At 43.8% G+C, this 17,618-nt stretch overlaps 2 protein-coding genes across 8 annotated transcripts in view; one reads left to right on the forward strand and one right to left on the reverse strand.

Moving 5' to 3' along the window:
• The window catches only part of LOC109932096 (zinc finger protein 84-like), a 46,377-nt gene that overhangs the window by 16,220 nt on the left and 12,539 nt on the right, over positions 1-17,618 (reverse strand). The gene's annotated exons all lie outside the window — the stretch shown is intronic.
• The window catches only part of LOC109932105 (gastrula zinc finger protein XlCGF8.2DB-like), a 64,865-nt gene that overhangs the window by 1,759 nt on the left and 45,488 nt on the right, over positions 1-17,618 (forward strand). The window contains exons 1-2 of one of the 7 annotated variants that reach the window (XM_048619461.1): positions 745-2,540; positions 14,183-14,188. In XM_048619461.1, the coding sequence (XP_048475418.1) occupies positions 871-2,540; positions 14,183-14,188 (1,676 nt within the window). In that variant the 5' untranslated portion in view covers positions 745-870. Of the gene's footprint in view, positions 1-360; positions 5,999-14,182; positions 14,189-17,618 lie in introns of those variants that run through there. The other 6 variants (XM_048619458.1, XM_048619459.1, XM_048619462.1 and 3 more) reach the window with 6 other exon arrangements.

Here is a 17,618-nt window from a genome sequence, read left to right on the forward strand (position 1 = left end):
TCCTCGGATGCTGTATGATCTGCTGTGCTCCTCCAGCTCCACATTTTATTGACCCTGACTTTCAGCATCTGCAGTCCTTGCTATGTGCAGGACCAGATTAATGTTTTGTGATGAGTAATGAGTGAACTGAATTATCAGAGATATTACTGTCTCTGGATGTACATTTTTTTAAAAATGTTCAGAAAGAATTTATCAAAAGCTTTATTTGGATTTCAACAGAAAGAGGGAGGAGTGTGTGAGACAGGGATTTACAGCTTTGGGAGAACAAGAAAGGAAAAATATTCCACAAAAACTGAAATTGTTTGTTCAGAATTTCTATCATGTACTCCCAGTGCTGACTTCTATGAACTTCTATTCCAGGGTGTTAGAAAGAGAGGACTTGCTGATGGGAAACTTGAACTGTACATCATGCCAAGATCTGAGAAAGTCACTCAATTCATCAGCACATGAATGTTACATGCACGGACACTTGAGCGGAAATTTTTTTAACCAGTTACACAACCTGAGAGAGTGTCCTAGTGAACTTACTGTGGAAAGAGATTTATAAAGGTAAAGTCACTATAGTCCCGTGCTGTCAGAGAGACACAATAGGGGATGGCTTAACCTGACGGTTACTACGTCTCAGATGAGAGGCAAGGTTAAGAAGGTGGGACTTTCATGGTAACCTCAGCTGGTGCAGGAATTGAACCTGTGCTGTTGGCACAGGTGCTCTGCATCAAAAACCACACAGTAATGGAAGCCCAGAAAGAGTTTTAACCAGTTTAATACAACACACCCTGAAAACATCACAGCACAGTGGGGTGAAACTTGTGCATCTGAACAAAGCTTGAACTTATAATTCAACTAATAGTCCACAAGGACTACTGCACCATGGAGAAACCTTGGAAATGTGAGAACTGTGGGAAGGGCTTCAGATATCCATCCAGGCTGGAATATCATCAACGCAGTCACATTGGAACTAATACTGCAGAAAAACGATGGAAATGTGAGGACTGTGGCAAAGGGTTTGATTATCCCTGTCTGCTAGAAACCCATCAACGCATTCACACTGGGATCAGGCCATTCACCTGCTCTGTGTGTGGAAAAGGATTTACTAATTCATCCAGCCTCATGTTACACCAGCAAACTCACAATGAGGAGAGACCGTTCATCTGCTCCGTGTGTGGGAAGGGATTTGCCAAGTCAGCCAACCTCATGTTACATCAGCGAATTCACACTGGGGAGAGGCCATTCAACTGCACTTACTGTGGAAAGAGGTTTAGGCAGTCATCTGCCCTCACTGCACACCAGCGACTTCACACTGGGGAGAAGCCGTTCACCTGTTCAGTATGTGGGAAGGGATTCACTCAGTCATCCAGTCTCCAGTCACACCAACGAATACACAATGGGAAGAGACTAATCAGTGGCACCTCCCGCAGAAAAAAGTTGTTGAAGTCTTCAGCTGATTCCATGTCACACCAGCAAGATAATACTGGGCAGAGACCATTCGCCTGCTCCGTGTGTGGGAAGGGATTTACTCAGTCGGCCAGCCTCATGTCACACCAGAGAATTCACACCAAGGAGATGCCATTCAGTTGCGCTCACTGTAGGAAGAGATTCAGGTCTTCATCCAACCTCAGTGCACACCAGCGAGTTCACACTGGGGAAAAGCCATTCACCTGCTCCAAGTGTGGGAAGAGATTCGCTCAGTCATCCAACTTGGTGGTACATCAGCGAATTCACACTGGAGAGCGACCATTCACCTGCTCCGTGTGTGGAATGGGATTCACTCGGTCAGCCAGCCTCATGTTGCACCAGCGAATTCACACCAAGGAGAAGCCATTCAGCTGCACTCACTGTGGAAAGAGTTTCAGGCAGTCATCCACCCTTACTGAGCACCAACACACTCACACTGGAGAGACACCATTCACCTGCGCTGAATGTGGGAAGGGATTCACTCGTTCGGCCCGCCTAATGTTGCACCGGCGAATTCACAATGGAGAGAAGCCATTCAGCTGCACTCACTGTGGAAAGGGATTCAGCCAGACTTCTGACCTGACTGCACATGAGCGGATTCACACTGGGGAGAAGCCATTTATCTGTTCTGTATGCAGCAAAGGATTCACTCATTCATCCGGCCTTTGGTCACACAAGCGAGTTCATACTGGGGAGAAGCCCTTCATTTGCTCTGTGTGTGGCAAAGGATTCACTCATTCATCTGGCCTTTCATCACACAAGCGAGTTCACACTGGGGAAAAGACATTCGTCTGCTCCGTGTGTGGAAAAGGATACATTCATGCATCTGGCCTTTGGTCACACAAGCAAGTTCACACCGGAGAGAAGCCATTTATCTGCCCCGTTTGTGGGAAGGGATTCACTCTTTATTCCGGCCTTTGGTCACATAAACAAATTCATGCTGAGGAGAAGCAATTCAGCTGTGTTGCTTGTGGAAAGAAGTTTGGGTCTGCATCCTATCTCAATGTACACAAGCGTGTTCACACCGGGGAGAGGCCATTCACCTGTTCCATGTGTGGAAAAGGATTCACTCGGTCATCCAATTTGTTGAGGCATCAGCGAATTTATAAGCATCAGCAGTGTTTGGATTCTACTGATATTGCTGCTGTTAATCACTGCAGTGTTTCTGCTAAAGTCAACAATCTCGATTAATAGCAGCAGTTGAAATATTCAGGATATATCACTGATTTTCAGAGGTTCAGTGTCCTTTTCTAAAATCATAATTTGTGATCCTTCTCCTTATTCAAAAATTCTCAACAGGGGCTCAATTACAATAAAATTATCAGCCTTTACTTGAATGTTAAATTGATTTTTGATGCAAAATCTGCACTTCACTGTCTGAAAGTATTCATCAACATCTCCAATGAGAAGGTGCTAATTCATCTTTGCTGACAATTCTTACTCATTTGCACAATTTTTGCATTTTGCAATTAAATTTCCCAAAGCACATAAGCATTATGACATTTTCCAGGTACAGCAATAATCACTTTATGATGCAACATTCATGTCAGTGAAGCTTTGGAGTTGTTGAGTTCAATCATTTATGACACAGCAGCAGCAGCTACAACTTTTGGTAAAGACAGAACCCACAACAAAGCAGGGGTAGCATCTGCATTGCAGCGAAAATCAAACCTACCTAATGTACAACAATCTGCTGAAGCAGTCCATGTCCAAATGCAGCAAAACCTGGCTGTATCTAGGCTTGGGCTGAAAAGTCACAAGTAAATGCCATAAAAATGCCAGGCAATGACTATTGCCAATAAAACACAATCTACTCACTTCCCCTTTACTACCATCACTGTGTATGCTACTATTAGTATCATGGGGGATACTGTTAACCAGAAGCTGAACTAGACTAACCATATAAATACTGTGTCTACAAGAGCCAGTAAGAAGCTAGGAAACAACAAGTAACTCAGCTGCTGAGTGCCCAAAACCTGTCCACCATCTGCAAAGTACAAACCAAAAATGCAATGGAATACTCCACTCACTTGGATGAGTGCAGCACCAACAAAACTGAAAAAGCTTGACACCATATAAGGCAAAGCAGCCCATTTGATGGACACCACATGCACTACCTTTACCACTGATGTTCAGTAGCAACAATGTGTACCAACAACAAGATGCCCTACACAAATTCACCAAAGATCCTTAAACAACACCTTCCAAACCTACTACCATCTAGAAATACAAGGCCACTTGATACATAGGAACGTCAACACTTGAAAGTCCCTCACCACGCTGTGTTGGAAATATTTTACTGACCCTTCAATGTGTTGGGACAATATTCTGGAACTGTCTCCCTGTCAACATTGTATGTCTACCATGTGGTCTAACAGTGGTTCAAGAATGCAACTCACCCCAATGTCAAGGTCACCTAGGAATGCGCAATAAATGCTAGTCCAGCTAGTGACACCTACAAGTGAATTAAAAAAAACATAAGCCTGACGTCTAGAACACTCCTGCACTTGAAAGTAGCCAAGACAGCCATGGAAAGGGCAGGGAGATACTGTGCAAAGAAATCCTGGATTCTCTGTCAAGAAATCCAAATTGAACGTGACAAGGAAAATCTTGATGGGATCAAGCGAACACTTGGTGCACCCAGCACCAAAATTGCTGCCTGGAGATCAGGAGAATTTGAAATTCTCACTGACAAAAGTAAACAGATATCCTGCTGGGTTGAACACTCCAGTGAGCTGTACTCACATGACACAGACAAATCTAGGTTCTTGCAGCTTCCTGTCATGGTGTTAATGCGGTACCCTCATCATTTGAATGGGAAAAGGCTGAGTAAGCAGAAAGGACCCCAGCAAGGATGGAATCACAGCCAAACTGCTCAAACACAGAAAGTCCAACAACAACAAGAGGCATCTCATTTCTTAGTGTCACAAAGAAGACTTTCACTAAGGTCATGTTTAACAGACTGTGCTTGTAGTATGTGTGTGTGTGCATGCATGTGTGTGTCCAGAAGCACAGTGCGTTTTCTGTGCAGATAGACAGACAGTGGACAGGAGCTTCTTCGTACACCACCTACAAAAGAATGTTCCAATTGATGTTTAATCAAAAATGCTGCCAGCTTTTGTTTTGTGAAATGTAATAATACTGAGTGAAAGTAAACTATTAAGTATGAATTGAAAAATATAGGCAGAATTGTGAAAGGCATGAAAATGTTTGATTCCCAAAAGGTAAGCTCCAGATTTGAGGTTATGATCTGGATTTCAGATAATGTGAGAAACTCTATCCTGTTTAGTTTTTTTTGGTCAAATACAGTCAGAGTCTTTGTTTTACCTTTTTTTTAAATTCTATTTTTCTACAATTATGTTAAGAAAGAACCAAAAACTGGACAAAACTCCACCAATTTGCAAACAAGCAGAGGAGCTAACCCTTTCTACTGACAGCATGATGACAATTTGAACTAGAAACTTTACTTTTGAAAGATTTGGTTTCATTCTTTCTGTTAATTTTCAAGACAAAGTGCTTGAGAACAGGAAATTTGGAAGTTATTTCCAAACTGATTGCAAGTGCTTTAGCCTCTGATCTATAGACAACACATTACATCAAGATTAGATAGAATAGTAAAGGTCCTCCAGTGCTCCTGAATGAGAATGATTGGGATGTTCTACTCAGAGAATATCATACCATAACTCAGAGTAAGAGATGGAGAACATCACATTAGTGAGTGGGAATTGGAATAACTGACTGTGAGTAAAGGATAGAGAACATTGCATCAGCAAGTGGGAATAACTGACAGTGAGTAAAGGGTTGAGGGAGTATTGGATGACATATCCCATGTGATGTTGGTGTAGTTAATGTGGGAAAAGTGTGGTGAAACTGCCTCAAAGAATTGGTCCCAAACGTGCTCAGTAACACAACAACAGGACACCATTGAGTAATTATTATAGATCGAAAGCTGAGATAACATTTTAAATTCTCAAGATATCAACACATAATCCACAGAAAAACTGACTGTAAGCCAAACGGGAGAGAATTAAACCCATCAACTAATCCCATCTTATGAAAATATCCTCAAGGTGAATGCAGGTGAACAGAGAGATGGCGACTCTTTAAAATCCATTTGGATTTATGACGTGAATGATTTAGAATTGTACGAGTCAAGCTCCAGTTGGGGAGAATGAATCAAAGTTGACAGTTATCGCATTTTATTGGAAACATTTTGACATTTGTTTATGGAGGCAGCTCAAGGGTTTTCCTAATTCTGAATCATTCTTGTAGCTATAGTGTGTTAGTTATGGCATGTAACAAATTAGAATAACCAGCTCCAAGCTTCAAAATAACTGGGTTAGTCAGAAATCAGTGGTAAAAGGTCAATAAGGAGTTTCTCTTCTCAAAATCAGTAATAAATTGCTGGATGAAATTGTAACATTTGAATAAATATATTGAATATTATAGGAAGCTCCCTATGTCTCACTCCCATAGTGTTCACCTGATGAGTCCCCTGGTGAGCTGCTAAACATTTGTTCCTCAATAAATATCACTGAACAGATTATTTGGTGAGAATCTTATTTACAGTTACAGAGATGCACAGTACAGAAACAGACCCTTCGGCCCACTCATCCATGCTGACCCGATATCCTAAATTAATTTAGTCCCATTTGCTAGCATTTGGCCCATATCCCTCCAAATCCTTCCTATTCATGTACCCATCCAGATGCCTTTTAAATGTTGTAATTGTACCAGTCTCCACCACCTCTTCTGGCAGCTCATTCCATACATACACCACCCTGTGTGTGAAAGTGTTGCCCCTTAGGCCTGTTAAATCTTTCCCCTCTCATCTTAAACCTATGCCCCCCAGTTTTGGATTCCCCCACCCTGGGGAAAAGACCTTGTCTATCCACCCTATCCATGTCCATCATGATTTTATAAACATTTATACGGTCACCCATCAGTCTCTGATGCTCCAAGGAAAATAACTCCAGTCTATTCAGCCTCTCCTGACAGCTTAAACCCTCCAATCCTGGCAACATTCTTGTAAATCTTTCGTAAGCTTAACAGTATCTCTCCTATAGCAGGGAAACCAAAATTGAATGCAGTTTTCCAAAAAAAGCCTAACCAATATCGGTACAGCCACAATATGACGTCCCAACTCCTATGCTCAATGCACTGACCAATAAAAGCAAAGGTGCCAAGTGCCTTCTTCACTACCCATTCTACCTGCAACTCCACTTTCAATGAACTATGAACTTGCACCCTAAGGTTGTTCAGTGACACTCGCCAGGACCTTACCAGTAAGTGTATAAGTCCTGCCCTGGTTTGCCTTACCAAAATGCAGCACTTCATACTTATCTAAATTAAACTCCATCTGCCACTCCTCAGCCCATTTGCCCGTCTTCTATTTGTGGGACCTTGCTATGCACAATGTTGCTGCTGTTTTACCTATACTACAAGAGTGACAACACTTCAAGATACCTTTATTGATTGTGAAGCACTTTGGAGCATCCTGGATTTGTAACTGGTGCTCTTTAAATTCAAGTCTTCTTGTAACAGAGGAGTAAAGATCCAAAAATGCAACACTTGGTAACAGGATATCAATCAGTCTCTTGTTAACTTAGAGAAATCAAGAACTCGAACACCATGCTTGACTAAGCAGAGTTATTTAACCTATGATCTAGAATAGAATAGACCAGCTGTTACAGCAAAGCCTTTTAATTATTATTGTTGTTAGGGGCTTAGAGTATAAAATCAAGGTGGCAATATTGAATTTGTATAAGAAATGTGTTAGACCACAGCAGGCATATTGTATACAGATATGGGCACAATCATAGGAAGTATTTGAACGCATTGGAGAGAGTGTAGCAGTGATTCACAATATTAGTTTCAGGGGTTAGAAATTTCAGTTATGAGGATAGCTTGAAGAAGTTGGGACTGATTATCTTGGAGTGAAGCAAGTAAGAGATCAAATCGAGGTTTTCAAGATCAAGAGGGGGCTGAATAGAATAGACAGAGAAACTATTCCCATTGTAAAAGGTTCAACAATCAGACAAAAAAAAAAGAACTGTAGATGCTGGAGATTTGAAACAAAAACAGAAATTGCTGGAAAAACTCCGCAAATGATGCGAGAGCCACTGAGTTTCTCCAGCATTCTCTGTGTTTGACTCCAATATGAGTATCTCATTTAGTGTCATTATTTTGCCTTCTCCCTGTATCCTGCACATTGTACTTCTTTAAGAACCACCTGATTCCCTTTTGACTGCCTCAATTGAACCTGCTTTAAGGTCTGAGACAGTGATTTACAAACACTAACTGCTCATAGAACATAGAACAGTACAGCATAGGAACAGGCCCTTTGGCTCGTTGTGTCATGCTGACTGTGATGCCATTCTAAACTAATCCCATCTGCCTGTATGTGGACCGTATCCCTCTATTCTCTGCCTGTTCATTTGTCTGTCTAAATCCTTCTTAAACATTGTTATCATACCTTGTGTGAAAAGTCTTTCCTCGTGTCACTTTTGCTTTTACTAATTACTTGAGATCTCTGCCCAATTGTTTTCAATCCGTTTATGTCGGAGAATATTTTCTCCCTATTTACTCTGCGCAGGGCTCTCAAGACTTTGAACACTTCAATTACGTCAGTTCCAATCATCAAGGAAAACGGTCCAAACTTCCTAATCTAGCTCCATTACTGTCATTCCTTATAGATGGCACCATTTCCATGAACGCTGTCACATCCAATTACTTCATATCCACCATCCTAAAGGCTGGCATCAAAATTGGGCAATGCTGCAGCTGGAGCATTCATTCAGATTCCAATTGTGTGGCAAAGATTCTGAAACACGTTTTCACTTTCTCCATGTGTTGCTGTGCTATATGTGTTGCAATGACTCCTCTGGTCATGAAGACAAATCCCAATTTCAGGAAGTTTTGACCTCATTGAGTGCAGCTTTGCTTGAAAAGCTGTGCAGACAACTTGGCAAAGCAATAGATGAGCAGTCCAGGATTTGAAACGAGGACCTCTTGAAAATGCTACTAAACCCTAAGTGAGAATCATACCCCGAGATGAATGAGCCAACGATACCCTTAATGCCAAACCTGGTAAAAGTCTCTATAAACAGGGAGTGAAAGCAGCAAAAAGTTTCAATAACAGCTTCATCCCATTCTGACTCCCTGCTCCAAAGAGGCTATTGTTTGCTGTCTTCCCCTGGGACCAGGGCTCTCTCCATTGATGGATGTATTAAACCATCTTCTTTTAATGGCAGGCTGTGCTTGGGGAGGGCAGCACACATTCACTCGGGGTAGTGTTTTCAAACAGAGAGACCTAGGGGTTCAGGTACATAGTTCTTTGAAAGTTGCATCACAAGTAGACAGGCTGGTTAAGAAGGCATTTAGCACACTTGCCTTCATTGCTCAGACCATTGAGCATAGGAGTTGGGTGTCATGTTTAGGTTGTACAGCACATTGGTGAGGCCAATTCTGGAGTATTGTGTGCAATTCTGGTCACTCTTCCACAGAGAGGGTAGTTTTAAATTGGAGAGAGTTCAGAAAAGATTTAACAGGATATTGCTGGGACTGGAGTGTTTAAGTTATAAGGAGAGATTGGATAGGCTGGGACTTTTTCTCACTAGAGTGTATGAGGTTGAGAAGTGACCTTATTGAGGTTTATAAAATCATGAGGGTCATAGATAAGGTGAATAGCAAAGATTTTTTTTCCCCTCAGGTGGGCAAGTTCAAAACCAGAGCACATATTTTGAAGGTGAGAGGAGAAAGATTAAAAAGGGACCTGTTTTGCAGAGAGTGTGGTTTGTATGTGCAATGAACTGCAAGATGAAGTGGTAGTTGCAGGTACAATTCCAACATTTAAAAGACATTTGGATAGGTACATGAATAGGAAAGGTTTAGAGAGATTTGGGCCAAACACAAGCAAGTGGGACTAGTTTGGTTTGGGAGACTTGGTCTGCATGGATGAGTTGAACTAGAGGGTCTGTTTCTGTGCTGTATGACTCTATGCACCCCCTTAAACACGGGAGGGAGGGGGAAGAATTATGTTTGCGCAGGAAATTACAAAAATTTCCAAATGACTTTTATCAGAGACAGAGCAAAAGCTGCACAGCTAGTGGGAAAGAGAGAAATGAAAACTGGACATTGTTCCCTGAATTAACTTATAATGGGATCTTTCTATGCACCCTATTTGGTGTTCAGGAATTGTCTTCACATAGCAATCCTGCAGAAACGCTAGCTACGCAAGTTGCAGGGCTGGATGAACACAGCAGGCCAAGCAGCATCATAGGAGCAGAAAGGCTGACGTTTCGGGCCTAGACCCTTCATCAGAAAAGGGGGAGGGGAAGGGGGTTCTGAAATAAATAGGGAGAGAGTGGGAGGCGGATAGAAGGTGGATAGAGGAGAGGATAGGTGGAGAGGAAACAAACAGGTCAAAGAGGCGGGGATGGAGCCAGTAAAGATGAGTGCAGGTGGGGAGTTAGGGAGGGGATAGGTCAGTCCAGGGAGGACGGACAGGTCAAGGGGGCGGGATGAGGTTAGTCGGTGGGAGATGGGGGTGCGGCTTGAGGTGGGAGGAGGGGATAGGTGGGAGGAAGAACAGGTTAGGGAGGCGGGGACGAGCTGGACTGGTTTTGGGATGCGGTTGGGGGAGGGGAGATTTTGAAGCTTGTGAAATACACATTGATACCATTGGGCTGCAGGGTTCCCAAGCGGAATATGAGTTGCTGTTTCTGCAACCTTCGGGTGGCATCGTTGTGGCACTGCAGGAGGCCCAGGATGGACATGTCATCTGAGGAATGGGAGGGGGAGTTGAAATGGTTCGCGACTGGGAGGTGCAGTTGTTTATTGCGAACCGAGCGTAGGTGTTCTGCAAAGCGGTCCCCGAGCCTCCGCTTGGTTTCCCCGATGTAGAGGAAGCCACACCGGGTACAGCGGATGCAGTATACCACATTGGCAGATGTGCAGGTGAACATCTAATTGATGTGGAAAGTCTTCTTGGGGCCTGGGATGGGGGTGAGGGAGCAGGTATGGGGGCAGGTGTAGCACTTCCTGCGGTTGCAGGGAAAAGTGCCGGGTGTGGTGGGCCTGGAGGGGAGTGTGGAGCAGACAAGGGAGTCACGGAGAGAGTGGTCCCTCCGGAAAGCAGATAAGGGTGGGGAGGGATTGCAGATGGCGGAAGTGTCGGAGGATGATGCGTTGGATCCGGAGGTTGGTGGGGTGGTATGTGAGGACGAGGGAGATTCTTTTTTGGTTCTTATTGCGGGGACGGGGTGTGAGGGATGAGTTGCGGGAGATGTGGGAGACACGGTTGAGGGCGTTCTCGACCACTGAGGGGGGGAAGTTACGGTCCTTGAAAAACGAGGACAACTGAGATGTACGGGAGTGGAATGCCTCATCCTGGGAGCAGATGCGGCGGAGGCGAAGGAATTGGGAATAGGGGATAGCATTTTTGCAGGAAGGTGGGTGGGAGGAGGAGTATTCTAGGTAGCTGTGGGAGTCGGTGGGCTTGAAATGAATATCGGTTTCTAGGTGGTTGCCCGATATGGAGACAGAGAGGTCCAGGAAGGGGAGAGAGGTATTAGAGATGGTCCAGGTAAACTTAAGGTTGGGGTGGAAGGTGTTGGTGAAGTGGATGAACTGTTCGAGCTCCTCGTGGGAGCATGAGGCGGCGCCGATACAGTCATCAAGGTAACGGAGGAAGAGGTGGGGTTTAGGGCCGGTGTAGGTATGGAAGAGGGATTGTTCCACGTAACCTACAAAGAGGCAGGCGTAGCTTGGGCCCATGCGGGTACCCATGGCCACCCCCTTTGTCTGTAGGAAGTGGGAGGTATTGAAAGAGAAGTTGTTGAGGATGAGGACGAGTTCAGCTAAGCGGAGGAGGGTGTCAGTGGAGGGGGACTGGTCGGGCCTGCGGGACAGGAAGAAGCGGAGGGCCTTAAGGCCATCTGCATGGGGAATGCAGGTGTAGAGGGACTGGACGTCCATGCTAAAGATGAGGTGTTGGGGACCGGGGAATTGGAAGTTCTGGAGGCGGTGGAGGGTGTGGGTGGTGTTACGGACATAGGTAGTGAGTTCCTGGACCAAGGGGGAGAAAATGGAGTCCAGATAGTTGGAGATCAGTTCGGTGGGGCAGGAGCAGGCGGAGACAATGGGTCGACCAGGGCATTCAGGTTTGTGGATTTTGGGAAGGAGATAGAAGCGGGCAGTGCGGGGTTAGGGAACGATGAGGTTGGAGGCCGTGGGTGGGAGGTCACCTGAGGTGATGAGGTTGTGGACGGTTTGGGAGATGATGGCTTGGTGCTCAGGGGTGGGGTCATGATCAAGGGGGCGGTAGGAGGAGGTGTCGGAGAGTTGGCGTCTGGCCTCGGCGATGTAGAGGTCAGTGTGCCATACTACAATTGCGCCTCCCTTGTCCGCGGGTTTTATTGTGAGGTTGGGATTGGAGCGGAGGGCTGCACGTTCTGCGGGGGAGAGGTTGGAGTGGGTGAGAGGGGTGGAGAGGTTGAGGCGATTGATGTCTCTACGGCAGTTGGAGATGAAGAGGTCGAGGGAGGGTAGGAGGCTACGCAAGTGTTGTTTGCTTGCTGTGACCAGGCAGGAGTTAATATCTGATACCAACTGCCCGAGATGAATGGAATTTGAGTAAAATACTCACTCACTGAGAGTCATCCTAACGGTCCTGATCTGCAGGGCTGCAGACAGTTCAACATGGTAGGGAGTTAAAAATGGGCTATTGTTTCTGTCTCACCTGCTCTGTCACATAAACAGTGAGACTGATGGTCCTAAGTTCATTACTGTGCAGAAAAAGGCCCGTCAGCACATGTTCATGTTAGACTTCTGTCATTTGTATCTCTGATTATTTAGGAATGGCAATATTTGTCCCAATAATGGTGAACTGAGACTGTGTTGTGATGCTGTTTCCAATATTCCAATCCTCTTATCCGGTGCTTCTCGGGTGACTGAATATGTGGAATTTGCATGTTCTCCCTGTGTCTATGTGGGTTTCCTCTGGGTGCACCGGTTTCCTCCCACAGTCCAAAGATGTGCAGGTTAGGTGGATTAGCCACAGTGATAGGATGAGATCTGGGTCCAGATATGATGCTGTTCGGAGGGCTGTTGTGGGCTATTTCTGCACTGGAGGGAGTCTATGATTCATGATGTTTCAAGACTCAGTGAGGATGCTGCTGTTGGACTCAGCATGAGGAATTACTGCAAGAGGCCCTGTGGATTGGACACACTGACTAATGTGTAACAATTTCACCTTGTTATTCCCATCTCAGAGAATAGCTTTTACTATTCAGATTATCCCAGGATGACAGACAACATGGGGAAGGTCATTCAGACTTTCACACTTTATCACCTTCTGGAGAGAAAAGGACTGTGTGAGAAGGGCAAGTCTATTGTATCTCTTCAGCATTTACAACCTTGGCCTGTGCATCAATAAAAGTCACATGAGAAATTTATTCCAGATTGCAGCAAAGCAGGAAGCTGGTCTAGATGGAGTGTAAAGAATCAGTTAAGATTCTCAGCAGCAACAATGCACCTTTTGTGAAAATCGGACCTTGTAAATAGCAGAGGATGGTTATAAGCCTAGCATCACATTGCTTCACGTGTGGTTTAATTCTAAGAGAAATAGTCACTTCACCATCCTTTTTGAACAAGAGCTTTTACGTGTCTGATAGCTGCCCTGGCTAAACAATTTTAACCATGTATATCGCTCAAAAGGAATATAAGCAGTTGAGGCAGGTAACCTCACTACCTTTAAAAAGTACTTTGTTGAGAACTTGAAGTGTCATATCATTGAAAGCTATGGTCCTGGTGCTGGAAAGAGGGACTGGTGTAGATTCAGTGTATTTTTGGAAGTACGGACCTGATGGGCCAAGGGCCTCTTCTGTATTGAATGATTCTATGATTGTGCATTGGACAGAACTTCTAAATGAAGCCTTGCATTAATACAGCTGTCACAGAGATGAGAGATCCCAAAGTGAGTTACAATCAATGAAGTTCTTTTCAAATGTACTCATTGCTTTAAGGGAGGGAATTGATAGACAGTGAAACAATTCCATGTCATCATAATTCCCAAACAGACGAGGGAAACACAAAATCAGTGCTGGGTCTCTTGCTGTTTGTTTGCACATGAATGATCTAGATGTGAATGCAAGAGTTTTGCTTAAGAAATTGGCGGTGGTCAATAGCAAGGAGGAAAGCCTCAGAATACAGGATGATATACAGTGGCTGCTAAGATGGACAGAACAATAGCACACGGAATTTAACCTGAAAAGTGTAAGACAATGCATTTTGGGAGCAGTATCAAGGCCACAGAGCACATGTTGAATGGTAGGACACTAGGAAGTACAAAATATCAGGGAGACCTTTATGTGCATGTCATGATGCTTGAAGGTGACAGGGCAGGTGGATAAGGAGATTATGAATACAGAGCTGTGTGGTTATGATGGAACTGTTTAAGATGTTAGCTAGGCCACAGAAGGAAGACTGCAATTCTGCTCACTAAACTATCAGAAGGAAAGGAGATTGACAAGGATTGATGAGCCCATTGCCTGGGCTGGAAAATGTCCACTATTTAGAGGGATTGGATAGGCTCTTATTTTTTCTTCCAACAGAGAAGGCTGATGAGGTAACTGATTTTGAGTTGTACAATATCAAGAGGAGTATAGCTATGGAGGTAGGAATAAACAGAAGCATCAAAGAAGAGGGGTCATAAATGAAAGGTAAGGAGCATATAGTTCAGAGGGGATTTGAGGAAGAGTTATTTAATCCAGAGGGTGCTGGGTATCTGGAACTCACTGCCTGAACATGTGAAAAACCTAAGAAACCATCATTATAGGAATACTTAGATGATCACTTGAAATACCAGAGCATGTGGATAAAGGCCAGGCCTTGAAAAGTAGGATTAGAATAACTAGGGACAACAACAGGGCAATGGGGGACTTAAAATGAAAATGCTGGCCAGCTAGTGATATCTACGGCTCACAAGTCAATAAGAAGAAGTGTTTGATAAAAGATGCAAATGTAAATGTTTGAAGTGCCACTTGCTGTGATGTAAAACTCTGCCAGTCAGGCCCTTGTGGTACAATGGACAGTGCATTAAATGTGGTACTCAGACTTTGTGGGTTCGAGTCCTACCGGAGTTGAGTTTTCATTCAGGTGCAAAGTAAATCATGATATTCTTCAGAAACTGCTGTATCACATCCTGTTCTCTGGATTTTCCAAGGCTGCCAATTCCCAGGTGAAGCTTGTCACCTTCTCAGATCAAGGAATAATATCATTTAATAAATGATCAGACAAAAAAAATTGGCTGTTTACCCGACATACCTGCAAAGTTGATGGAGAAATCCAACTGACATGGTTTCTCACAGTGACATTTCAATTTCTATTCACTATGGCATAACTTGCCTTTACGATTTTTTTTTGAATCCCACTCAGTTCCTTTGCGAGTTATAGAATTTCACCTGGAATACTATAAACACATCGAGCATGAAAACAGACCGTTTGGTCCAACCAGTCCATGCCAAACATAATCCCAAACTAAACTAATCCCACCTGCCTGCTCCTGGCACATATCCCTCCAGACCTTTCCTATTTATGTACTTATCTAAATGTCTTTTAAACATTGTAACTGTGCCTGCAACCACCACTTCCTCAGGAAGTTCATTCCACATACGAACCACCCTCTGTGTAAAAAAAACTGACCCCATATCTTTTTTAAATCTCTCTCCTCTCACCTTAAAAATATGCCCCCAGTCTTGAAAACCCCCATCCTAGGGAAAAAATACCCACCATTAACACTACCTATATGCCTCACGATTTTATAAACCTCTATAAGGTCACCTCTCAACCTCCTAAGCTCCAGGGAAGAAAGGGCCCAGCCTATCCAGCTTTTCTTTATAGATGTTGGTGTGTTTGCTGAGCTGGGAGGTTTGATAGCAGATGTTTTGTCCCCTTACTAGGTGACATCCTCAGTGCTGTGGAGCCTCCTGTGAAGCGCTGTTGTCTTGTGTCAGTTCAAATTTATATGGTCTGGTTTTTGTTGCTTCCGGTATGGGCCGGTTCTGGCTGTGCATTGTAATGGTCAGTATATTGGATCTAATTCAGTGTGTTTGTTGATGGAGTCCACGGATGAATGCCAAGTTCCAAGAATTGCCTGGCTGTCCTCTGTTTGGCTGTGTGGTTTTTCAACTGGGACAACACTACTATCATTGGACAAGCCGGAGCGATGCCCCTTCATAAGGTGAATTCGAAGGGGCAGCACTCTGAAAACATGTGATTTCAAATAAACCTGTTGAACTATAACCTGGTGTCATGTGACATCTGACTTTATCCAGGGATGTGCAGGCTACGTGGATTAGCCATGGAAAATATAGAGTTACGGGGATAGGGTACGAGGGTCTGGGTGGGTGGGTCTGGGTGGGCTGCTGTTCAGAGGGTCGGTGTGGACTTGATGGGTTGAATGGCCTACTTTCACACTGTAAGGATTCTATGATTTTTCTCATGGGGAAGACCCAAGGACAGAACATTGTTCAAACAATGACAACAGTAAAATTAGTGACAATCTGGAAATGTTACCAACAAAAAGCTGCTGGGGACAGGGATTAACTGAAAATATCACAAGTAAAACTCACCACTTTGACCATGGTGTAAATGCAGCACAATTTTACTAGAATGGCACCCAATAAAAGGCTTCCATTATGAGTTAGCATAATGATTAGCATAATGGTTATAGCACAGGAGGAGACCATCCAGTCTGTCATGTCCTTGACAGTTGCCTTGAATATTCTACTATTCCAGTGAGTTTAGAAGATATAGGGATGGACTATTTAAGACTGTACGGATGTTGAAAGGATTTGGTGATTTCTTTTTCTGAGAGGAAGACTATAAAATGAAGAAAACAAGAACAACTCCATTTACTACAAAGAACATTACAGAACAGGAACAGACTTTTTGGCCCACCATGTCTGTGCTATCCATGATGCCATTCTAAAGTAATCCCATCTGCCTGCACACGTTCCATATCCCTCTATCCCCTGCTTGTTCACGTGTCTGTCTAAATGCCTCTTAAATTTTGTTATTGTATAACCTCCCTTCCAGGTACCCACCACCCTCTCTGTAAAAAAACTTGTCTCACAAACATCTCATTTAAATTTTTTCCATCTCACTTTAAACCTATCCTCCCTAGTATTTGACATTTCCACCTTGGGATAAAGATTCTGACTATCCACACTATCCCTACCTCTCATAACTTTTTGTAATTCTCTCAGGCCACCCCTCAACTTCTGCCGCTCTAGCTAAAACAATCTAAGTGTTTGTCTTCTTCTTATAACTAATATACACCAATCCAGGAAACATCCTGGTAAACCTTTGCACCCTGCCCAAAGTCTCTACATCCTTCCTTGAGTGTGGTACTAGAACAGCACACAATACTACTATTACTACAAATGTGGACTAACTAAACTTCTATACGGGTGCAACACCATTGCCAATTTTTATATTCAATGCCTTAACTGATGAAGGCAGCATTGCAGCATGTGTTCCTTTCCACTTGATCTACTTTTAGAGAGTGACAGACTTGCACCCCAAGAGCTCTCTGTATATTCATGCTCCCAAGGCTCCTCCTGCCATTTTCTGTATACTTCGCTGTTGCAGCATTCGATCTCCCAAAATGTATCACCTCACACTTATCTGGATTAAAGATGATCTGTCATTTCTTCATTCAACTTTCCAGCTGATCTCCTAGCATTGATCCTTGCAGAACATCACTGGTCACAGACCTCCAGTCAGAAAAACCTGTCTTCTATGACCATGCCAATTTTGCATCCAATTTATCAATTCACCATGGATCCCATGTTACTTAATATTCTGGACCAGACTACCATAAGGGAATTTGTTAAACTCTTTATAAATCCCAGGGAAAAACATCTGTTTCAATATCTCTTGACATCCAGTGTTCTCCAATCTTGCCATCATTATCATTCATCCTCACAGGAATATATTGGTTCTGAACTCTGACCAAAAGATTCTGGCCTTTAAAAGATTCCCACATGTCAGATATGGATTTACCCTCAAACAGCACCCCAAATGAATTCGAGATAACAAGGTGTAGAGCTGGACGAACACAGCAGGCCAAGCAGCATCAGAGGAGCAGGAAGGCTGAC

This window comes from Rhincodon typus, chromosome 43 (genome assembly GCF_021869965.1).
Source record: "Rhincodon typus isolate 14 chromosome 43, sRhiTyp1.1, whole genome shotgun sequence".
NCBI lineage: Eukaryota > Metazoa > Chordata > Chondrichthyes > Orectolobiformes > Rhincodontidae > Rhincodon > Rhincodon typus.